This window comes from Gobio gobio, assembly GCF_949357685.1.
Source record: "Gobio gobio genome assembly, chromosome: 1".
Lineage (NCBI taxonomy): Eukaryota > Metazoa > Chordata > Actinopteri > Cypriniformes > Gobionidae > Gobio > Gobio gobio.
The window spans coordinates 6,906,839-6,932,659 of NC_137097.1; the positions used below are offsets into that span (position 1 = coordinate 6,906,839).

Below are 25,821 nucleotides of genomic sequence, written 5' to 3' on the forward strand. Positions count from 1 at the left end.
GGTCCTCGTAAGCACGAGCATACGTGGTGGAGAACAAGGGAGCTGGAGGTGGTTGATTCTTCCTCTGTTTGGTGATCAGCCAGGTCTTCCATCCCTCGTAAAGGCTGTGGCTCCCTTTTGTGTGGACACACCATGGATCAGCAGCTGAAATCATGATTCAACAAGAAATTCAATAAAGATTCTTCCTTCACGCACATATCCCTAACACTGTTAATCTCAGAAAACCAGTTTAGTTTTAGTTTAGTTCTTCGGTTTTTTACCTGTCACTTTCAACCACATCATGGATGTGATTAGGAGGCCAGGTGGACGCTTTAATGTTGCATCAGGAAGCTGCCTGAAGTCCGCACATTTCATCTCAGTTACTTTAAATGGATGCTGCTGCCTGGCTCCACGGATCATCTTGGCAACATCAATGGGGGTGTGGAGTGTGGACACCTTACGCCTCTTGTCCAGCGTGGCAAATGAACGGTCACAGGGAAGGAAGGAGTGACCAGACACCATGAATTTCTGCTCTATCTGACTGAAGTACCTTCTAGATACGAGCAGGGCCATGAGGTTTAGGACTCGCCAGTTGTTGTTCTGCCCACAGCATCGGTCACTATAGATGATGAGCTTCCGTTCCTTTGCCTGGACTAGGGGAGCGAAAGATGTTTCTGCCCACTTCAAAAGACAGCTTGCCACCTCGATGGAACCTCTGTGAGCGATGCCCTCATGCCAGAGGCACATTGTAGGAGTATCGTCAGTGCCCATCTCCTGGATACAGAGGTTGTAGTTGGCCAGCTGCCGTTGATAGTACACGTTGGAGTGTGTCAGGTTTGGCGTGAACACTACCCCCTGCATGTCGATACAAATGACATGGCAGTCATCATTGGCTTTGGCCCAATCTGTGTCAGCCTGCAACTGGGTGTACGCTTTTTCAGCTTTCCGGTGGTGAAGCTCACTCTCGGCTGCGATCTTCAACCTTTCTCCATCTGTTGTAGCAGCTGTTAATTTTGAGAACAGGGCGTCACATTTCGCACAAGTGTCACTTCTTGGCTGCCCAAAACTGAGGTTCTGCTGCTTGAAGATGTCCCTATAGAGCCAGAACTTTGCAGTGGATGCTGGATTGTTTTCCTTGTACAGGCGGAACATGCGGAGCAGGTTTAAATCAGGGCTCAGGTACTCCCTCTCCACATCTCCCTTCAACCGTGAGTAGTGGTTCGGTTGGCGTGGGAAGCTCAGGATATGCTCTCTTATCCCCTCTCTCACTGCAGGATGAATGCTATGAGGCCTAAAAAATAAACAACACAACTCATGAACACGGGAAATATAATAAACTATGCTGGTCTGTTTTGCAAAATTGCATTGTTTCTTTGACATTAAATTATAGGATTTTGTTTTTCACATACAGTCATTAAAGGGATACTTCAGGATTTATCATTAAGCTTTGTATCAGTAGAAAACCTGTAGTATTTTCGAATTACCGTGCTTTCCTCCCTCATGTCCCCCTGAGACGAGAGATTTATGTATTTTTTGTCTGGAAAAAATCCTGCGATGACGCAAAAATCGTCATTGTTTACATGCACATCTTTTGTTTAAATCTAACTGAATTTATTACGATTTGTGAATCTGAATGTAGTGTTTACATGAACGCTAACCAAGTGATCAGTTGATGTGCATTCTCCTCCGTGAGAGATAGCCTACGAGACCAGTGTGTCTCTGTGTCCCAGTGCATTCTGGGAGTTGTTGTCTTTCATCCCCATAAATCAAAAATTAATTTTCTGACTTTTCTCAGTCTAGAAGGCTCCCAATTAAAAAATAATTTTACATTTCTACTACATAAATGACCCATTTTAAATACACATTAATCTTTCCTGAGGTGAAGTTTTTTTTGTTTTTTTTTACTTACCTGTTCTTATTTTTTCCTCTGAAGTCCTCTAATGGAGACCTGACTTTAGCTACCTGCTCTGTTCCCTCAGACTGACTGCCTAACTTTTCTTGAATAACCTTTTCAAAGATATGTAACTTTAAATAAATATGTTATGGACAATGTATCTAATTAAAATCATGCATGTAATGAAAAGTTAAACGGAAAACGCTAGGCTATAGAAAACTTGCCTGTAGGCGACTGTTGTTCAGTTGAAAGACGGACATAAATGTAAGCTTACAAACAGCAAGTCTTTGGCATCCTTGTTGCACATTGTACTTGAAGGTGTACTTCCTCTTAGTATTCTCAGTGTCAGGCCCACGTGGTCGTCTGCGACTCACCTTGTGCTAGAAGTAAAAAGAAAAAAAAATACATTTACCATAGCGTAGCAGGCTAGCCGTCGTATGCTGTCAAGTTAAGGTCATTAAGTATGTGAGTAGGCTTTGGTTAGGAGAATGAACAAGCCATGTGTGTGCCTTTTAGGGCATCAAAGCGCTGTGGTCTTTAATGCACTTGGTGGCCTACTTGATGCTGGTCATCCTTCATCCATCCTCACAAAATTTAACATTTACAGTGATCAAGCACATGTGCAGTCTTAGTGAATTGAAGGCATACAGTAGTATTCAATTCACTGGTTATTTCATGGGCCTACATTGTAATGCATTGCATACTGTTGACATGATATGGTCATGAATTGCTTAAGTTAGCCTACCTGCTCCAAACCAGAGAGAATGATAGCCTGCTGCCTCTCATAAGAGACAGCATAAAACTCTGTGAAGAGCTGGAGTTTTCTTTCATCTGTTAGGCTTGAACACTGCCTGGGACACGTCTCCTTGCACACCTTGCCCTTAACAGAAACAAAGTCACATTAGCGTTTTTTTTTTTTTAGCTATAAAAACTAGAGCTATTAGCAGCTATTAAGGTTACTTGCTAGAATATCAGCTTACACAATCAATGCATTTTTTTTTTTTATTACCTTTTTTTAATTTATTTTTATTATTTATTAAATAACAAGTAACAAACATAACATAGCATACAATATTACAAAACAACGTGTTGCATTAAATGGTAACGGGATACAAAAATTATATCAAAATATTTTAAACACGTCAATGACTTTTTATTTTATTTTTGTTACCAATTTCAGTGAAGACATAAAGCAATCAAATTCTACTCTAAACATCTTAAAGATTGGGGATGAATTTACATAATAATATTTACATATTATGTTTGTTTATGTATACAATTCTGCCAGCAGTAACGTTACGTATAACACAATCTATGAATGACGCAGCTGAGCTGGTGTTAGAGACGCACCTAAAGCGTTTCGATTCATTTCTCCGTGGTTATAAGGAGTACAGACATGTTTAAAACGTCCCCTGAATCCTAATTTTCTCAGCTTTCATTTCGACCCATTCATGAAATGATCCTTTAAACAGAGTGAGCTATATGAACTGTAGTAGACAGAGCCTACACGCCCCTCTGACTGTAACCGCTAACTTTAGGTAGATACTTTGTATACGGGTTTTCACTCACCTCTTTTGGTGGACTTTTTCCTTGTTTTTGCTCTCCTCTCCGGTTCACATAGGGTTTCCCAGCATTCCTCAAATACTTCCTTGCTCTGTCCTTCCATTCATTCACGTTCGCTCTCCTTTTTTTGCCGAGGTTTTGCCTATTAATGTCCGCAGCGGACATGAAAGCAACCGGCGTCTCCATTTTTCGTTAGTGGACATAAACGGTTTTTCCGCGTGAGACTATTTTAAATGTTAAAATACAGAGTTTTGGTCGCGCGAACACCCCCCAGAGTGATTCTGTATACAAAGTGGCACACATACATTCAAGTCACATGGTTATCTCAATTTTTGTTTTTTTGGACTAATACGGTTGTTCGTCGCATGAACACATTTTATTAAGTTTATTAAGGAGGGTTCTTTACAAGGTTTAGACTCTCTGCATAGATGCATCCATCTATTCTGACCCTTTCCCTTCCAACCACTTTAACCTTAACTCTTGTCATGTATGTTTGTGTATGTATGTTTCATGTTAGTGTAGTCTTGTTCCGTGATTTAGTTATTAAAGTTTGTGCACAACATATGTTTGGTCCTGACTCCCTGCCTGCAAACAAATTGTCTCTTAAATGATCGATCTTGCTACGTGCTCTATAGGCGCATACATAAATTAAGAGAAATAATTATTTTTCTGTAGCCATGAAAAACATCCTTTTCTAAGAATTAATTAATAATCAATACTGAACGTCCATAGGACTAACTGATTGACTGTAATGTTAACGTAGCTACGTCAAGTTAATATATTTAACTGATTTGAATATTCATAATTAATCATAAGGAAAAACATAAGGAGTTATGAATAATTATTCATATTTCCCCAGAGCTAATTCGCTACAGCATTTTATTCTTATGTTGCAGTCGTCTACTGCCCCTGCTGCCTTGCCAAATGCTTGGTGATTAGCCAAGCGAGCAAAACCATCCCCAACCACTTGGAGCTCCTCCTGTGTGCAAGGGAAGTGGACAAATTGGGGGACAATTCAGTCAACTTCAGCTTTGGGGAAAATGTTGGATGTTTATGCAAAAACATCCTGTTTGATCTTATTGTGCCACTAGTCAAACCATTGTGTAGTTCCTACAATGTGAAGAAATGGTTAATTCAAAATAAGTTTTTAAAACTTTTTGAAAAAAAAAAAAACATGCAGTATTTTTAAGTATATAATATTTTTCGAATTGTTCACTTCCAAAAACTTCCAACAGTCATGCATGTAAATGTCACAGAGAATGGATACGCTGATACAAAATATAAGTCACATTTATTTAATTATTGGTGTGATTGGTGTATTTATTTAATAAATGTAATATGTTAATAAATTATTTATGGGTAAAATTGACTCAAATTGATTTTTTTAATAACAATTACACCCACCCCACCCCTAAATCTACCCAGTGATGTATAGTGCATATACCTGGGATCGAACCCACGATTGCATGATCACATGATATGACACAAATAAAAGGAAACAAAGCATTAAAAGGAAAGTGCCCTGTTGTCGATAGAGGCGCAACTTTAGTAAACACTCCTATGGGTCGTATTTCAGGGAAGTGACAAATGACCTATATAGGAGTATTGGTTGGAGGACATGTTGGACCATACATACTATATGACATTCATATTACACATGTACACAATACATATATATAGGAGAAAATGCCACTATTATTCAATTAAGAGCTTGAGACTCTGCTTTACCTTAGTTTGTATATTTTGAACCAAACAGGAGGCATGGTAAACTCGGAAGTGAATCAGCTGTTCAGCGTAAAGCAGTTCTGAAGACATGTTGAGACCTTTTGCTTCCATCTCTGCAACCTACGGAAATGTAAAGAGCATTTGTTTAATATACTGGATTTACTTGTAAACTGATTCCAATTAAAGTCTCATAGTATGCATTATATAAATGTTAATTAATGTAAAAAGAATGAAAAGAAAAACAAACAAACATAAATCTCTGTCCACTCACTGTGCAAACAACAACACCACAGTTGTTTCCATCATTTCATCGCCATTGCTGTGGATTGCACACGGTCCACCCATCCAGCGAGTCTAGATTTCTAAAAGCATCTCTGGAAAATAAAAAAAGGATGTAAAGCGACTGTATCCAAGTCAATACATATTTTGTAAAAAAATAAAATAAAATAAAAGTGTACAAGACTAAAACAAAGAGATAATACAAAATATATATATGGAAAAACATATAGCAAGCTAAAATTATATATATATATATTTATATATAATTGTGGACATAAAGTTGAGTATTTTAAATACCTGATTATGGGTATATAATGTTTACAAGTAATGATTGTTCTAGTTTTTTTTTTAAGGAAATCTTAATGAACTTTCAATAGTTATTGACATTATTTGTGTAATTTGTCCTATTTTAACATGTGTTAGGGTAATATACTATTTTGGATTATTATAGTCTGTTACTGTTGCTATTGGACCGTTTTTACTGTAATTGTACACTTTTTTAACAGTGTGTGTGTCATGAGTGTGAGAGTTAATGATCAAAGGAATTTCATCTGTTGGTGTACTCTCTCTCTCTTTAAAGCTGATCTATGGCAGATTGAAGAAACAGCAGAACTAATGGATGACTCTGGGACAGTGGAATAGATTTTTCTATGTAAATTTCTATGCACGTGAACGCGACTTTTAATTTGGTATCAGAGACCGCTAAACTGATATTTGAAATGCTTCTCATATGCATGCATTGGAGCCTTCTAAACTTCGATTTTAGAATGCCAAATGCATGCTCAATGACCACACGGGCAGCATTGAGCTTTCTGTTAAAGCCTCTTTGTCTAGCAGACAAGTGGCCATTGTCTCTATAAGGCTTCATAAGTTGAGGCAACAGGGGGTAGGCAGAATCCCCAATTATGTGCATTCCCTGTGGAACAAGGGAATGAGGATCTTCATCAAGAACACGACCAACCTCTGTGAAGCGAAATGCCCTGGCATCATGCCAACTCCCAGGGTGACCCACACTGATGTGACAGAAGCGCCGCTGACTGTCACAAAACCCAGTTAAATTTACAGAATAAAACTGTTTCCTATTCATGTATGCTATGGGATTATCACAACGGGGTCTCAGTATAGCAATGTGACACCCATCCACTGCACATATAGCATTGGGGAAACCTGCTGCGTCAAACCCTAACTTTGACATCTCCAGCCTTTGGCCTCTGGGCCAGGAAATGTGGTGGGCCATGTATGTATTGACATAAGAACAAAAATCATGGAGATGCTTGGCAAGAGTGGATTTTGAGATATTGAATCTATCTGCCACCCCACGATATGACTCTTGATTGGCCAATGTCCAAAGGCAGGCAAGAACACTGTTTGTGAGTGGCAGTTTGGTCTGTTGTAAATTCATATAAACAGGACCAAGGGTGGTAATGACATCCTGCACAAGTACATGCTAACACTTGTAATAAATTAAAGTAATTGTATATTGTACACACCTCCACTTGTTCTTTGGAAAGCCTGAAATGCCCTCTAAATTCTGAGGGACTGTAGAGAGGGACAACGTCCTCCACAAAATTCATGATTTTTGGAACCATTCTGTATATAACATTAAGAAAACTGTGCTCACTATATACATGTAAAGGAAGACACAGGTAGTTAAAATGTAATGTTCAATGTTTTATGCTGAACTGGGCTTTTAATCAAATAAGTAGGGTATACAGGAGTGTTGGAATAGGAATAAAAGTCCATTATTTCTTTGAGTAAACAGAATGAATAATTATCTATATTTAAACCAATAGGCTAGCAAAAATTAAATTGTTTATACGTATATTGTTTATAAAAAAATTATAGGCCTACTAATTAAATTGAACCTTTACTCACCTTCGTTTCTCATTGGGCTCAATTTCATGCAAAAAGAATGGAATTTCTATCGCTTCCAGCTCGTCTGCGATAAAGCAATCAAACGCCACGTGATCTGCCATGACTGACGTAAATGCAGCATCACTACGGGAAGCAGAAAGTGTCCGACTTCACGTCTCCGTTTGCAGCTCCTCCCCGCCTGTACGCGGCTACTCTCGCCGATCTGCTCCATCCAGCCGCAGCCGATGTCGAACACACCTAATGTTTGTCATGAGGCTTGTTCGACTTCACCCAGCGATGCGTGGCGATGCGATCAGTGGCTGACTTAGAGCAGTGCATGCCGGTTAGAAATGTTGTCCGACTTGTGCCGCGAGAGCGATTCGAGAGCAGCCGGCTAATATATCCGGTGCAGCAACACAGCTGTTCCACGATTGGCCAGATTCACCGCATGACAGCGATCACGTGTGTTTCGCGTTTATTCTAAAACCTTCAGCTCCACGAATGCTCACAAATCTGTTTTTTATAACGGTAAAACCTCTTTTTATGTAATCGCGATGTTATATTGTCATGTTTATCAAAATAAAACTGATAAAAACATACTTCATTGATAGTGTAGGCTTAAATGTTGAACTTTATTCTTGTACAAACACACGCTGAGTAAAGTATTACATGACAATAATGTCTCTGAAACATCTGTGTATTGCCAAATATTGCATTCATTTCACGTCAGCTGTGGTAAAGTATGCCGCAGCCGATGTCGAACACACCTATGTTCTGATTGGTTCATAGTTTGATCATTGTTCACAGGTGTCCCTTGTCTTTTCATCAGTAGTCTGTGTATTTAAGCCCTCATGTGTGCCATGTGTCTTTGGGGAACAGGGTCGTCGGTGTAGGGTGTTGCAACATACGAGTGGAGTGGGAAACTTGTTTTGATTTGTAATCCGGATTGACAACTTTGGATCATATTGAAAGGCGGTGGAGCACGACTGCTCCGTGAATGGATCAGAGGTAGGGCGGTGGGAGAAAATGGATTATAACGAAGGGAGAAATGAAGGAACTGAAGTGGGAAAGAGGGGATGCATGATTGATAATAAAGATAAAAGGAACAAAAGAGTAAGAAGTGATAATGAAGGGGAGTCGGAAAGTGATGAAGATAGACAGGAGATGTTTCAGAATGAAGTTAAGGAGAAATTTGAGGTTGTGATTCGATTTAATGAAAAGGGACAGGAGATCATGAAGAAAGTTAGCCCATTTGTGCTAACTTCATCTCTGGCAAGTAAGATAGGGGAGATTGAATTTGCGAAAATCCTTAATGATGGTAATTTATTGGTAAGGTGTGCAGATGCTGGACAAATGGAGAAATCTCTGAAATTAAAGGAAATAGCAAAATGTAAAGTGGAAAATAGTGGAAGGGTGGGAATAAGGAGGAAAGAAGGGAGGATTGGAGTGATCACAGGGGTGCCGTTGAGTGTAACAACGGACGAGTTAAAGAAAAATATTAAGGGAGCTAAAGTTGTGAGTGTTCAAAGAATGAAAACAACAAGGGATGGAAGTGCAAAGGACAGCGAAACGGTATCAATTGAATTTGAGGATGAAGCAGTGCCAAAGAGGATTTTCCTGGGGTTCATGAGTTATCCAGTGAGGATTTATGTTCCAAAACCAATGAGGTGCTTTAATTGTCAGAGGTTTGGTCACACTGCAAAAAATTGTAACCGGCAGAGAAGATGTGCAAGATGTGGAGGGGATCATGAATATGGGAAGTGTGGGGCAGGGGTATCTGTGGAGGAGATCATAATGTGGCGTATGGTGGTTGTGAGGTAATGAGACGGGAGACAAATATCCAAAGGATTAGAGTGGAGAGAAAAATTACATTTGCAGAGACTGTAAAAGTAACAAAGGAGAGGGATAGTAAAATCCATGAAGTAGAGGATATGGTCACTCAAGAGCAACGACAAAGTATACCAGAAGGAATATATGTGGGTAAAAGGGAACTTGTAACATTTATAGCTGGAGTGATAAATAGTACAGCAGAAGTAAAATCTAAAAATGAGAAAATACAATTGGTGGTTAAGGCAGCAGTTAATCACTTAGGACTAGTAGGACTGTCATGGGAAGAGGTAAGGGAGACCCTTACTAATCAGTCAAGTCAAGAGTCATCATGGGTTGGTTAATATTAATGTTTTTTATTATACAATGGAATGCAAGGAGTTTAGTAGCCAATGGACAGGAGTTTAAACATTTTTTTAATGAATTGGATGAGAAGCCAGATGTAGTGTGTATCCAAGAAACGTGGTTGAAGCCAAATTTAGATTTCATAATATATGGATATACAGCAATAAGGAGAGATAGGAATACTGGGGAGGGAGGAGGAGGAGGATGTGCAATATTCATAAAGACGGGTATATCTTTCAGAGTACTGAAGAAAAGTAAAGATCAGGGCCCGTATTCATAAAGATTCTAAGAGTCCTCTCAGAAAACTCCTAATTTAGCTTAAAAACTTTTACGTAGGAGTCTTAGCTTAAGAGCTATTCGGGACCGATCTGAGAGCAACTCTGAGCAAGGAAAATGCAAAAACTTTTATCTTAGTGAAGAGGCGGGGCTGACCCCGTTGCTACGTATGAAAAGACTGTGATTGGTTGGTTGTCCAAAAAGGGGAAAAAAGGAGCGCTTTTAAGTATAGGGTCTATTCTAAGCCTTGACTTTGAAATTACAAGCGCAAATTGTCCTATATCACCGTTCTCTCTCACTCACACACACACATTATATATATGTACACTGAAAAAAATTATTATGGCCCGATTAAATTAAGCATAATTAATTTGTGCTCGTTTAAATAATTTAAATTTAGTTTTTTTTATTTTAATTTTAAAAAATGAATTGGTTTTATGGGAATTGCATGTGTTTTTGTTTAAATTGAGATCAAATAATTTGATTGTGACCACTTACGATAAAAAAATGTAGTAAATTTAAAAAAAAAAAAATTTTTAGTCTATATAAATCCTTTTATTATTTACCATGCTGTTAATTTCCTATAAGGTATTTGATTGGCTTAGAATTATAAACATTGTTCCACTCTTTCCAATTACACTGATTGCTGGCATGTCTATTTAATTTGTTTGAAAGTTGGGTTTAATGCAACAAACATGAGCCCTGCACAATCTAATCTATAGCGTCTTATTAAGTCACTGTCATCCATTGTCTGCAACACATTTCTTCTCCCCCTTCGTCTTTCTGCCATTTTCTCCACTGCTAAAGAAACTCTTAAGCCTCTTAAAAGTCCTCGTCCGTGCTCCTAACAAATTTGATCTTAAGACCTCTTTTAAGGGTTAAGATGCTTTCTGAATTACTTTTTTCTTTACTAGGATTTTTTAGTTAATTTTAAGAGTAAACGCCCACATTTCTAAGAATTTTCTTAGAATTTTGTCACTAGGAGCTACTCTTTGCATTAAGATTCTTTATGAATACGGGCCCAGGAGTGTTTAGTGGTGGAGCTGTGGGATAGAGGTGGGGCAATTAATATTGTTAATTATTATAATCCGTGTAAGAGGTTGGAAATAGATAAGCTACTAAAGATATCAGGGCAGGATAGGAATAGGGTAATATGGTGTTCAGACTTCAATGCTCATAGTACAATTTGGGGAAGTTTATATACAGACACTAATGGTAAAGTAGTCGAAGATTTGATGGATGAAAGAGGATTGGTTTGTGTGAATGATGGTCGAGGAACCAGAATAAATGTTTTAACACGGAAAGAGTCAGCAATAGATATTACTTTAGTGTCGAGTTCTCTGGCAGGAATTAGTAATTGGGAAGTTTGGACAGCAACTACAGTGGGGAGTGATCATTACCCAGTATTATGCACAGTGGGTGGGAAATTGGGAGTAGGTCCAAATGTTAGAATTCCTAAGTGGAATTTTGGCAAAGCCAATTGGGAAAGGTTTATGGAAGTGAGTGAGGGAGCAATGAAAAGGGTGGATGTGGCTGGAAGGATAGATGAGGTTAATAAACAGGTAACTTCTGCAATTATTATGGCAGCAGAGGAAGCTATCCCTAAGGGAGGTAATAGGGTAAATCGAAGTCTGGTGCCGTGGTGGAATGAAGAGTGTAAACAAGCAGTAAGGGACAGAAATAAAGCTTTCAGAATGCTTAAAAGAACACATAGTATGCAATATCTAATACTGTATAAGAAGGCCCAGGCAGTGGTTAGAAGAATAATTCGGCAGGCAAAGAGGAATAGTTGGAGAAATTTTTGTGATGGAATAGGAAGAACAACACCGGTGGGAGAAGTGTGGGGAATGATTAAAAGGATGGGGGGAGACAGGAGGCAGTGGGAGTATCCAGTTATGTCAACAGAAGAGGAAGTAGCAGTTTCAAATAAGGAGAAAGTGGAAATAATGGCTAAATCATTCATAAAGGTTCATAGGTCAAAAATCTGACAGTAGAAGGGAGAAGGAGAAGACTGATAACATTGAATCAGCATATGCATGAGTTAAGTAGGAAAGAAGAGTTTGGAAGTGAATTAGATGAGCCTTTTACTTTGGCAGAATTGGTCAGAGCAATTAAAAGAGCTAAACCTACATCTCCGGGAAAGGATCAAGTTTGTTACATTATGTTAAAACAACTGGGGGAAGTATCACTTTTGAAGCTGTTGGAGGTATACAATAAAATATGGAAGGAGGGAAAATTACCAAATAGCTGGAAAGAAGCGGTAGTGATCCCGATAAGGAAACCTGGTAAAGATCCAACTAAACCTAGTAGTTACAGACCGATAGCTCTTACTTCAAATATATGTAAAATAATGGAAAGGATGATAGCAGAAAGATTAACATATGTAATTGAAAAAAGAGGAGTATTGGATAGCTGTCAGAGTGGATTTAGGAAGGGAAGAGGCACAATAGATTCAGTGATAAGATTAGGGACTGAAATAAGAAAGGCACAAGCAAATAAAGAAACAGTAATAGCAGTGTTTTTTGACATAGAAAAAGCATATGATATGATGTGGAAGGAGGGATTATTGATCAAGTTAAATAAGATTGGGATAGGAGGGAAATTGTTTAACTGGGTCAGGGATTTTCTTTCTGGAAGGAGAATACAAGTGAGGATAGGGACAGAAATGTCAAAACAATACATAACCGGAAACGGTACACCGCAAGGGAGTGTGATAAGCCCTTTACTATTCATTATTATGATTAATGATGTGTTTAGGAGAATACCAGTGGACATAGGAAGGTCTTTGTTCACAGATGATGGGGCATTGTGGAAGAGAGGTAGGAATGTAGAATTTGTATTTAGGAAAATTCAGGATGCTATTGATGAAGTGGCAGATTGGGGCTACGATTGGGGATTTAAATTTTCTACTGAAAAGACTCTGTCTGTCTTTTACACTAGGAAGAAAATACAGGAAGGAATGAAATTAAAAATGTATGGTAGAGAATTAGAGAGGGTTGGGAATTTTTAATTTTTGGGAGTTACGTTGGATTCTAGATTGACATTTGCTGACCATATAAGGAAAATGGAGGATAAAGGGAAAAAAGTAATAAATGTGATGAGATGCTTGAGGGGAAGAGAATGGGGTGCTAGTAGAGCATCATTGAAGAGGTTGTATGTGGCATTAATTCGATCAGTTTTAGACTATGGGAGTATACTATTTGGAGCAGCAGCAAAATCTCATTTGGGAAAGCTAGATGTAATACAGGCTCAGGCTCTCAGAATATGTTGCGGAGCTTTTAAAACAACGCCAGTGTCAGCCATTCAGGTCGAAATGGGAGAATTACCGTTAGAGTTAAGAAGGAAGCAGTTGATGGCAAATTATTGGGCTAGTTTACAGGGGCATAATGAATCACATCTCACTAAAAGTGTATTGCAGGAGAGCTGGGAGTGGGGGGGAAATCAAAAAGGGAATTTTGGTAGGATTGGAAATGATGTAGCTAAAGAATAAGATGTTTTTGGTATGAAGATAAGCCCCACGGTAGTTTTCCCAGAGATAGCTCCATGGAAGTTAGTTTGGCCTGTGGTGGACTGGTTTGTGTTGGAGGAAAAAAGGAAGGCAAAGGAGGATATAAATCTGGAAAGAGTATTTAATAGTAGAGTAGAGGATAAGTACAATGATTATATTCAAATATATACAGATGGGGCTAAGAATCCAGAGACAGAATTAACAGGATTGGGGGTAGTAATACCAGATAAAGGAGTAGGAATAAATAGAAGAACATCTAACAAATTAGCAGTATATACAGTGGAGATGCTGGCAATGTTAATTGCATTAAGATGGGTGGAAAAGGTGGGGCAGGACAAAGTATTGGTTTGTTCAGATTCATCTTCAGTTTTAGTAAGTTTAAGGTCATTTTATTCCAAAAGTCGTCAAGATATACTATATGAGGTATTGCAATCATTAACGAGAATAGTAAATCAAGGAAGACAGGTAAAGTTTATATGGGTTCCAGGACATGTAGGGATAAAGGGGAATGAAAAGGCAGATACACTAGCAAAAAGGGCATTAACAAAAGGGAATATAGAAATGCAAGTAAGCTTTAGTAAGTCGGAGGTCAAAAGTGTGATATGGGGGAAAATAATTCAAAAGTGGCAAGAAAGATGGGATGGGGAGGGGAAGACATTTGTATAGAATTCAAAGGGATGTTAAAAATACATGGGTAGGAAGTGGAAATAGGAGGGAGGAGGAGGTGATATCTAGGTTAAGATTGGGGCATTGTTTGTTAAATAAAACACTTAAGTTGATAGGGAAGCATCAGGATGGAATGTGTGAGGGATGCCGGGAGGAGGAGTCAGTAGAGCATGTAGTTCTGAGATGCAGTAGGTATAATGATCAGAGAGAGGTGATGAGGACTAAGTTGAGTGAAATAGGGGTGAAGAACTTAACATTAAAAGAGTTATTAAGCAAGGGTCATAGGGTGCAGGCTAGTATTCTTATGAAATTTTTGAGAGATACTGGGGTGGTTAATCGGATATGAAGCAAAGTGGTAGGAGGGTTAAAGTGTGAAGGGTAATGTTTAATAGGGGTGTGTTGTGTGTGTGTGTGTGTGTGTGTGTGTGTGTGTGTGTGTGTGTGTGTGTGGGGGGGGGGGGGGGGTGATTTAGTCTGTAAACCTATTATCTGATTCACACTCCGGAGCAGAGGGGGGCGGTAATGCACCATAAAGCTGGATGCCAACCGCCGTAAAATACGAAAAAGAAGAAGAAGATGAGAGAGGAAGGATGTGTTAACCACATGGAGAAGCTTTACCCACAATGCTGTCTTGTGTTTGTACCCGGTTTTGAGGAACTTCTAGTTCTGGAACTCAAATGTGAGTACTACTGTCGTTGTTTTGTTTGTATATATGATGTTTTGGTAAGGTTTATGTAAATATGTTATGGGGAAATGTGTTAATGGTTGCACTAAGTTTATCTGTTTGTTTGGTGCAGAGGGTTCCTTGAGTAAGCATGAGGAAACAGCTCAACTATAAACCTGTCCAAAGGAGTATTTGATTGTCTTCGTTCTGCCGACAACGTCCTTAGCATCCAGTGTTCATTTCATGAGATACTTCAACTTACCAACAGCCGCTGGGGGCCTCGGCCATAAGATGATGGGGTTTCAATAGCATAGATCTTGAGTACTGTTCCATCTCAATGCTACTTCTACAAGGACTGAGCTCTTGGTAGCCAAAATGCTACTATAAAAGACTGCCCTTTTTGGTGGTTCATGTACAGCAGGACAGATATGTATGTGGAATGTTTTCGGGATGAATTGTGATTTGAAATACATATGACTCATTGAAACGTAGAAGTCTCTGGTCCCTTAATTATGTAACAACAAAAGTGTTTTGAAGTCAGATGTTACAGACTAAATTATCATTTATGCCTGAGTTAATTTCAAAACTCACAAGGTCTACATATAAATAAAGCTGGTTATGTGTAAAATGAATGTAAACAGTTGAGAGGGATATGGATGGGTACAGGTCTTTAATGAACAGTTTAAAACATGTTGCCGTTTGGAATAGTTTGTTTGAAAATGGTCCAGGAGCTCGCCTTCAGAGAGGCCTGGTGGGGCCTACTATCTGATAGCAAGCCTTCAGAGAGGCCTGGTGGGGCCTACTATCTGATAGCAAGCCTTCAGAGAGGCCTGGTGGGGCCTACTATCTGATAGCAAGCCTTCAGGGAGACCGGGTGGGGCCTACTATCTGATAGCAAGCCTTCAGGGAGACCTGGTGGGGCCTACTATCTGATAGCAAGCCTTCAGGGAGACCGGGTGGGGCCTACTATCTGATAGCAAGCCTTCAGAGAGGCCTGGTGGGGCCTACTATCTGATAGCAAGCCTTCAGGGAGACCGGGTGGGGCCTACTATCTGATAGCAAGCCTTCAGGGAGACCTGGTGGGGCCTACTATCTGATAGCAAGCCTTCAGAGAGGCCTGGTGGGGCCTACTATCTGATAGCAAGCCTTCAGGGAGACCGGGTGGGGCCTACTATCTGATAGCAAGCCTTCAGGGAGACCTGGTGGGGCCTACTATCTGATAGCAATTTATGCTTGCTGTTAAGGTGGCTGGGGTCCAGGAAATCGCATCCAGGGAGGCCTGGTGAGGCCTACTACCTGCTAGCAATCCATGCTAACCGTCAAGGTGACTGGCAACTGGGAACCCACCTTCAGAGAGGCCTGGTGAGGCCTACTACCTGCTAGCAATCCATGCTAACTGTCAAGGTAACTGGCAACTGGGAGCCCACCTTCAGGGAGGCCTGGTGGGGCCTACTATCTGATAGCAGTTGAGGGCCAGCCTGCAAGCATAGATCTTTACACGAGGCTTGGGGGAGCGACGGCCTCACATGAGAGGAGGCACTCGGGCAGAAAAAGTCAGAAGCCCTGCAGAGCTGGACGTAGATCTAACTGAAGTTCATGTGCCAGTCTGAACCTACACTCTCTGAAGTTTTACACAGAGAGGAGATGCTAACCGCTTTACCCTGAGGTGGCTACCGGCCCAAAAATACCTACCAGTTTAGTCTAGAACATGTACTCGCCTAGCAATGCCCTATATACCCGCGGGAATGAGCGGTGTCTTCAAAACTACTCGCACACTGAGAGGTCTATTCACTGCGCACAGTGAACAGAGCGGCGGCTCGTTCACTACTATATATTGGCTGAAGTTGTGTTTATTATTTGTTGTGTATGAATTTTAACAATGTATAGAGGTGTTGTATTTTTATTGTACCTACAGTCAAGATCTTGGAGCTTGTTCAGCAGAAGGACACTGTGACCAGAAGTCGTCAAAATGACGTCCAAATTACACACACAGTAGCTGATTCTACAACAAGCATGTATTTGTCTGTTTGGGGCGAAATACCTGTACAAATCAGAAAATGGTATGAATTTGAAAATGTGTCCATGAGAAACCTTGCCTCAACACAACTGTGCAGAGCCGATTGTCTATGATTGGAGATCTTGGTGCTTGTGTACAAGTAGATCAAAGAGAAAGTGTACAGATGTTCGCGTGGAATATCTTTGTCCACAATTTCACACTTTGCCTTTTGTGAATCATGAAACTCAGATGACCAGATGCTTGCACTGCAAAGCATTCTGCAAAACCAGTAAAATTAGGTCAACAGTTCGGGGACACATCACCATTGATGTTGGTACGGGTAATCAAAAGTTTGTTCTGGATCACGAGCTTCATTTGCAAAGATGTGTGAAGGATGAGGGAGATACCTTGGCTTCAAAGATTTTGAGCCACGACAAGTTAAGAGTTGAAATGTGTCGAGGACTAATTGTTAATGCTAATGCTAATGTCTCTGAACAATGTAGTCCAGCAAATTTCAGTGCAGAGGATGTGTAATGTTTTTTTGTCTGTGTACCATGGATTAAACCTAAGTTTATAGTTTATGTAGTAATATCACTGGTATACAGATGCATCTAAAAAAACAAAAAAGCATGTTTTGCAGGGACATTTATGTTTTAGTTGACAGCTGATTTTATACACACACTAATAAGTCTTTAAAGGGGTCATGAACTGGCTTTTTAAATGTTTAATACTGTCATGTGAGGTCAACTTATGACGTTTGCGTGGTTTTTACATTTAAAAACATCATAGTGAATAAGTAATAGGCTATTTTCTGACCTGGTTTTGAGGCTCTCTCAAGACACGCTCAGTTTTGATGGGTGTGCCGCACTGAACACATGGAAGTAAACGCCCACAGCTAGGATTGGATAAGATTTGCATAATGAGCTTCTGCTCCCTCTGTCAGTGACAGCGTGTGGCAAACGGTAACCGGAATTGCGCCAAACATCGAGTCAAGAGAGTAAACAACGCACATCAAGACAGTAATGTACCAAGAACACCACAAATAAAGTATTCTCCAGTCTGTGACAGGGTGCTTCAGTCAGAGATGTACACATAATCAGTACTATCTGTAGCAATGCAATACTATCACATATAAAAAAAATGTTTTACTCACATTAGTGTGTAGCTTCATTCGTTCATGTAATCTCATCCTGTCTGCAAATCCAGTCTCGTTTACAAACGAATACGTGATCAGAAATGAAGGAACAAACGCAGTGTCTTCCCCACGTGAGCTGGATATTCATTAAAAATAAAGTTAATCCATGCATTCATAATATTGGAATTCGAATGCTTAAAAATCAGAATACAAAAAGCTTATGTGCTATGTTTATTGCTTATAAATTCGATGCTGTCTAGCTCTATGCTGCTCTTAGCAGTCATGTTAGTGGCACGAGTCGGTGGGCGGGGCTACAGAATCAGACGTTGTTCTTCTTCTGTTGAGGCGGTGCTTCACCACACTCAGACGTCATAGCCGTGCACATTCTGAGATTGGTCGTTTTCTGGGTCTGGTGTCAATAAAAGCTTTTCTTTGACTAACAAGGAAGTTTTCAGCTCTGGAACTTACAGGATATTCTTATATATCCATGACCTTTTATATATCAAAAGCTCAAGGGAAACTTGATTTCTCAATTCATCACCCCTTTAAATTGGTTATTGTCAATGGTGACTATTCTGCTAGACATTGTTTAGCATGAAAAATAGCCTAGAATGTTTGATTTTGTTATTGTAAATGTCACCAAGTTACACTGCATTTGTCAGGACTCGGGTTTGATCATTGCTCTTCCTGCTTTTTCTCTCATTTATGTTTCCCTGTATTTTGCCAGTGCAACAGAAACACTATTTCATTGGACAGCCGAGCTGCCAAGCCAGGGGAAATAGCTGATGATGTAATCCAAGGACAGGCCAAAGTCATCAACAGGTAGACAGTCCAGTGAGGCAATAATGTAAGAGGGCAAGCCGGAAGAGAGGTCAAGAGGCAGGCAGGTTCAAGACCAGCAAAATGACACAGTCCAAGGTGCAGGGCAGAGAATAATCCAGGCACAGAGTCAATAACAAAAGGCAAAATCCAAAAGGAGATGGGAAAACTGAGCTGCAGGGCTGGATCAGACTAGGAAAAACTAGGGATGGCAGACGCGAAACAGACGTTTCGGGGCTTTGCCGAGATCCCGAAGCGCAGATGTTTCGAAACACTGCTCCGAACTGTGATTCGAAACACCCATGTCACGTGACTATGGCTAAATGAAGCTTCAAAGTGTTTCATCAGGTGGCGCCTTCCGAAACTGCGTTGATTAAAGGGGGCGGGAACAAGCCACACAGTCACACATCTGTATAAACCTAATTCACCACAGTTTAAAAGTGAAGTAAATCCATCTTCACCTCGTGGGTTTTTGTGAGAGGAGAGTGATTTTGTGATAGCAGTGATTTTGTGATAGCAGTGAGATTTATAGTGCGCTTTGGTTAGTTATATTTAGGCTAGATTTAAATTAGATATATTGACTGATAGGTATAGACAGTGACATATAGTATAGATATAGTGACACATTCATATAGGCTAAGTTAGATAGTGACAGATAGATAGCACAGCATAAGTTAGATATATAGAATTATATAGATATAGATTCATAGGTGATATATAGATAGATATATTAATTGAATATATAAAAATGGAGTCTGCACGCAAGAGATGCCGTACATCTGTGGTGTGGGAGCATTTCCATTTGGAAGCACCAAATAAAGTGAGATGTGTGTATTGTGATAGGCAGCTAGCCTTCTGCAACAATACATCATCCATGTATTTACATCATCCAAAAATATTTGTGCATGCCAGCAACAAGTGTCCCTTGTGAGAGGATTTTTTCAAAGGCTGGAGAAATTATATGTAAAAAAAGAAGTCAGCTGAGTCCTTCAACAGCAGAGCAATTCATATTTTTGAATAAAAATGTTTTGTGACAAATGTGACACATTGTGGCTTTATTTATTTTATTAATGTTCATTTTGTATAACAAACAAATATATATATAGTTCTTTACAATGACGAGGCTACAGGTTACAAAACCAAGATCATGTACTTGTCAGACAGATGTTAAAATTTTTTTTTTTTTTACATGGATCATTGTCAAGGTATTTCAGATCAACACATGGAAGTGACCACTAGATGGCGCCGTAGAGACGGGTGTCAGATTGATTCGAAGCTTCGAAACAATATGACACATTTGCTTCAACTGCTTCAGTGCTTCACGAAGCCTCGGTCTGCCCATCACTAGGAAAAACCAAACAGGATCAAAATTTGGCAAGGCAAAAATAGATTCACATTGAAAGGTTAGATCATGACAGAAAAACAGTCGGGCAGAGAAGGAAGGAAGCTAAATAGTGTGAGAAATTAAATGAGAGGAGAAACAGGTGAGAGAGGTGTGCAAGAGCCCTGATTATAATGCAGCGCAGCTGCCGCAGAAATCAAGTGCGGGAAACTTAAATGGAGAGACAGGTGAGAGAGCGGTGCAGTAGTGCTGATTAAGAAAAGAGCACGGCTGTGGTGCGGTGGAATAATACAGGGAAACATAAATGAGAGAAAAAGCAGGAAGAGCAATGATCAAACCCAAGTCCTGACAGCATATTGTGTGTACAACACACTTTATTCACAGATATTTTTCAAAATGTGTTTATTGTACACGAAGAAATAAGCAATTTTGTACAGTATTGTGTTTAGTATGGTTGGATTGAAAAATTGTCAACGTTTTTTTTTTGTCTTGATTTTGAATATACAAATTTCAAATGATATATAAATATATATCTTTAATGTAACATTTTTTTTTTTTTTAAGTTTTGTGCTTTGTCTTCATATGAAATAAAGTCTTTTTGAATTTTATCAATGTTGTAAAATTATTAAAACGTTATTACAAGAATTGATTAAGTGCACTTTCATGGTGTGTCTTTATTAGAAGTAACATCCCAAAATTAATATGCATGAATATCAAAAGGCATTTTAGTGGAGTAAGTGCAAGTTTTCAAATTTAGTAATGTTTGTGTCAAATAAATTATATTAGATTTTTTTTTAAATATATTTGTTTTATACAAATATAATTTTGCACAACTATATTGGAATGTAATTTATTTATTATATAATATAGATTCTTTTAAAACAGGTTTACAGTTATAGGCATAATGAATAAATTATGCAAAACAAAATTCTATTTCGGTTTACAGCAGTGTTGTGTAGTTATTGGTGGTGGAACACTTACAGGTTCACGGTTCAATACGGGTTCAGTACAATAGGAAATATGTTCACACTTTAGGGTCCAATTCTCACTATAAACTATGACTTTGCCTCAATAAACCCCTAATTACTGCTCATTAGTTAGTAAGGTTGTTAAGCTTAGGTATTGGGTAGGATTAAGGAAGGGATGTAGAATAAGGTCATGCAGAATAAAGCATTAATATAGCCCCGTTTCCACCAAAATTACCCGGAACAATTTGTACCAGGAACTTTTTCCCCCCAGACATGCTGCTGTCTGCGTTTCCACCGCGGTCTAAAGTACTGAGAAGAATAGGCAAATTAGTCCGGTGATGTAGGACTGCGCGCGGCGCGACTGCTCCTCCCAGTCAGCGACGGACAGTAATCATTTTTGTGCGATACTGTCTGCAACAATAACAAGTGGAGGAGATGCAAGCAGTGCTGCTTTTGCTGGTTATATATTGGTTTACTAAAGAGGTCATTAACAAAACGGCGGAAAAGAGACAAACATTGATACTAAAGCGTATTCTGAAAGCTCGTAAAGCTAGATTTAAAATAAGACAAAGTATGTTATCATCAGCTATTAGGGACATTGACCGTGCAATGGCTGAGACGAACGCGCGCCATCGGACAGAAAGAGCAAGACTGATATTTACTGAACGCTGAACGATCCTCGCAAAAGACTTTTAAAAATGCCGGTTGAAATAAAATGCTGCGTGAGTTCAACCAATCAGCATGTTCAGCGCCCAAGTCCCACCCCCGAAAGTTCCCGAACTTTGAAAAAGTACCACCTCGGGAGCAGTTTTTATTGTGAACTTCTAATTTGTGACCAGTGTATTGTTTTTCTCTATCCTCTGCGTATCCTCGTTCGTCAATACATCATGTGTCGGGTCAAAGGTCACTCTTTTGGCATAAGTTGATGCATACAATCGTCTGCCGGAAGCTAGTTATTTTAGTCTGTAAAGTCATAAATATGTTTTGTTTTGTTTTTTTTACTAAAAATGCATGGCTTCGCTTCTTTATTAACCCCCTGCAGATGGATTACTTTTATGACGGATAGATGCACTTTTATGGCCATCAAAATCTTGAATCATTCCCATTAAAAAGCTTGGAAGAGTCAGGACATTTTTAATATAGCTCTGATTTCATTCGTCGTATACACCATAGGATGACTTGAGGGAGAGTGAATCATGGGCTAATTGTAATTTTTGGGTGAACTATCGCTTTAAGTCTCTTTGATGATTGATGGCCATGACAGTGTGTTCAATGTGTTTTGTGGTTCTTTTGTGTGTTTTGTTATCAATTTGGAATTGTAAATTACTAATGTGGAGTATATAATTTGAGTGTTTCACTTTGTGTTGAAATAACAGTGTTTCCATCACAAATTTGTGTAAGTTATTGACTGAAATCATATATGGTTAGTATATGCAGAGATATTTTAATATTGACTGAAATCATGTATGATAATTATATGTAGTTTATATGTGTATTATATAAGCTTAAAGAGCAAGCACACCATTTCCCTATTAAAAAATATGAAAACTGTATGAAATACATGAACAAGTGACACAAAATGTAAATAAATCCTATATGATTTTAATTTGACTAGCATATGATTCAGTATAAGAACTCTTTATATATATATATATATATATATATATATATATATATATATATATATATATATATATATATATATATATATATATATATATATATATATACTTTCAGAACACTTATTTCTGCCATTTTTTCCATCATCAAACATGTTGGGGATAACTACTATTGCTACTCTGTTGTGGAAGTCCCAAATATTTTTTCAACTTGTGCAGGAGGTGCAATTGAGGGGAAAATCACACATTTGCAGCAAACGCATCGCTCACTTTGGGTAATTCCTTGGCATAAATGGATATGACGTTTTTGTAAGCGTTCCCAGGAATGCAGACCAAGTCCATAGGAGGCAATGATTTTATCCACATCTGAAAAACAAATATTTCAAGGAAGAAATGGCTTGTAGTAGACTGACAGGTAAGAATACTTTACTGATATAAATCTTTCCACATGCGCCAATGGAGAGATATTGAGTACGAAAGTCCCAATGTGTGAATATAAAACCAACTTTACCAAAGTCATTAAACACGTGTTGAATATCCAGCAAACTATTTAAAAATATTAATAATAAGAAACAAAATGGGCATGTCATATTAAGTTTAACAGTATGAAAATAAACTAGTGCTGTCAGTTAAACGCGTTATTAACGCCGTTAACGCAAACCTATTTTAACGGCGTTAATTTTTTTATCGCGAGATTAACGTTCTTTTTGGTCTAACAAACTTTGTAGTTTTTTCACATGCTGTTGCAACAACTAGTAACGTTAGAAAAACTACAACACCACTCCGGGTGTAGCTAGACCGGAAACAAAACATCAGGCACGCTGCGGCTGCCCACACTTGTTTCGGCCATTAAAACAGTAGACGTGGATGGCAAGCGTGAGATGCCGAAATGAGAAACGTATTAAGCCATGGTTTAACTCAGGGGTCTTCAACTAAAAGTGCTTGTCTTGAGCGCTGCTTTCTGCTCTGATGGTGCGTAGCCTACACACCGGACGCGAATGAAGCGTTTTGCGCGAGTGATTTAAGTCAATGCAAAGACGCAAATAGACATTCTGCGGCGCGAATTAAGCGGCGTGCATGTCGCGTCATTCGCGTCCGGTGTGAGCGCACCATCAGTCTCTTCTTCACTGCATGCTTGACCGCGCGTCTGGGTCTGAAGTGAACGTAGTAACAGTGAGCATTGCAACGTTAACTGTTTCATTACGTCAAAAGGCTTCGCGGTCCGGAGTTCACTAGTTGGCGACCCCTGGTTTAACTGCACTATAGGCGGAGTCCTAGTTTACCTTGCATGTGCACTTTGTAATTTTATTTTGTATCACCCTGTTTTGATCCCTTAGAAGGGGCTGTTGAAGGGGCTGTTTGTGCAACAAAGTATTTTTTTCACCCTTTTATTGATGGACAGTGCTACATTGTGTGAGCGATTATTTGCTCCAAGTGTGAATGACTGCTTCAAGTGAGAATGTTGGTGTGAAATCGAACACTACAGTATGCCAATGTTGTTTTCAATAAAACAAACATTTGAACAAAGCAAGCCGATCCACTTTTCTATGTTGATAAGAGCATTAAAATAAGAAAAAATAATGGGACAAAAAGAAATGGGGCATTTAGAATAAATAAAAATGTGCGATTAATTGTGAGTTAACTATGGCATTAATGCGATTAATCGCGATTAAATATTTTAATCGTTTGACAGCACTAAAATAAACTAAGGGTTTACTATAGTAACCATGTTTTTTTTGGCGTATTGATTACCATTTGAATAACCACAGTTTTAATACAAATACCATGGTTAAACTGGTTAAAAAACATGGAAGTGTAGCAAAAAGTTTGTGGTTACTATAATAACCATGTGTTTTTTTTTTGTTTTTTTTATTTGTAGTAAAATCATGGTTAATTTTTGTTAGGGTCGAGATGTGTTACTCTGAATGGACATGTTCCAGACGCATGAGTATTGAGTTATTTACAACTTCAGAATACCTCAAAACAAACGATTTGACAAACAAACACAGAAATACAAATTAAATATACATAAAGGACATCAACATAAGCAACTAATCATAAACAAGCTAATGTATGCAGCACTGCATGTCTAAAGACATGATAATCTCCTTTCAATGGCCATAATAAACTAATGCACATTATAACAGCGAAATATAATAAAGCATATCACACACACAATACTTTAAATTGACACACAACAGCCGTGAAATGAACAAAACGATATGTTGTATGAAGCTGTAAAGTTGATCATCTGTGAAAGCGGCGATCGAGGCTCCACTGCGCGGCGTGACATCACAGGGCTCATGATGTCACAGTGCTTGCATTCCGAGCTACATTCCAGCGAACATTCCGGCGAACATTCCGAGCTGCGCCAGTATAAAAGTCAGCAGCAGCAGCGAAGACTTTCACACAATCAGCAGCAGCAGCGTTCGCCCAGAATAAGTTACTTGATATCATAATATAAAGCGCAAGTCTCTTCATTTACCTAATTTAGCTCAATTAAAATGGCTATCCCACTTGGATCCATATTGGTGGCGGATTGGCACCGCTGTGCAGACAGCAGAGAGTTTTTCAGCAAAATACTGCACAAGAAGACACAGCGAAAGTTTGGGCTCTTGGAGGCGCCGATGATGCCTCCTCATATGAATGTGGACATCGTTCGCTACAAGGTTCTTATCTCGGGTAAGACTGGAGTTGGGAAGAGTGCTCTTGCTGCTCGTCTCGCTGGCCTCGATCTCCCCAAAATGCATAATGAGAACACAGGCATAGAGACAACAGTGGTCTTCTGGCCTGCGAGACTAAAGGACAGTGGCCGTGTGCTGTTTTTCCGCTTTGAGCTTTGGGACTGTGGAGAAAGTGCCATGCGAAGATTTGACCACATGCTACCGTCATGTAAGGAACAGGTGGATGCCATCCTTTTCCTGTTCTCCTTCACTGATCGAGGCTCCTTTGATGATCTTTCAAATCAGATATCACGGATAAAAGAATCTTCAGATCCAATGGTTAAATTGGTGGTTGGCACCAAATTTGACTTATTTATGCACACAGACGTGACAGAGAGTGACATAACACATTTTCAAGAGGTGTGTGGTCTTCCGGTCTTCCGAGTGGGAGGTGATGTGAGTGCGGGGCTTGGTGAAGTAGCGCCTCTCCTAAATGCCCTTGCAGAACATCTGTGGCACCAGGACTGTAAGGCTGCTTCATCTGTCTCCATCTCCCCACAGGCTGCTCTCAGAGAAACGGGCTCAGAGATCATTGTATAGCTTGTGTGTATTGTAGATCAATTTCACATCTGTTGGTCAGTATAAGGCAAAATTTATGGATGGACTATGCTGCTTTGGAAATACTATACATAACAGAGA

At 39.2% G+C, this 25,821-nt stretch overlaps 2 protein-coding genes and 1 pseudogene across 3 annotated transcripts in view; 1 reads left to right on the forward strand and 2 right to left on the reverse strand.

Moving 5' to 3' along the window:
• LOC307143792 overlaps positions 1-25,821 on the reverse strand; it is an 838,852-nt pseudogene that overhangs the window by 456,464 nt on the left and 356,567 nt on the right. The gene's annotated exons all lie outside the window — the stretch shown is intronic.
• LOC307135485 (uncharacterized protein) lies at positions 6,015-7,416 on the reverse strand (the record flags this gene model as incomplete). Its single annotated transcript, XM_079831983.1, has 3 exons — positions 6,015-6,872; positions 6,931-7,030; positions 7,316-7,416. 3 exons carry the CDS (start codon positions 7,414-7,416, stop codon positions 6,015-6,017), a joined length of 1,059 nt encoding a protein of 352 aa, XP_079688109.1.
• LOC307127697 (ciliogenesis and planar polarity effector 2-like) lies at positions 24,964-25,722 on the forward strand (the record flags this gene model as incomplete). Its single annotated transcript, XM_079819105.1, has 1 exon — positions 24,964-25,722. The coding sequence occupies one exon, from the start codon at positions 24,964-24,966 to the stop codon at positions 25,720-25,722; it is 759 nt and encodes a 252-aa protein (XP_079675231.1).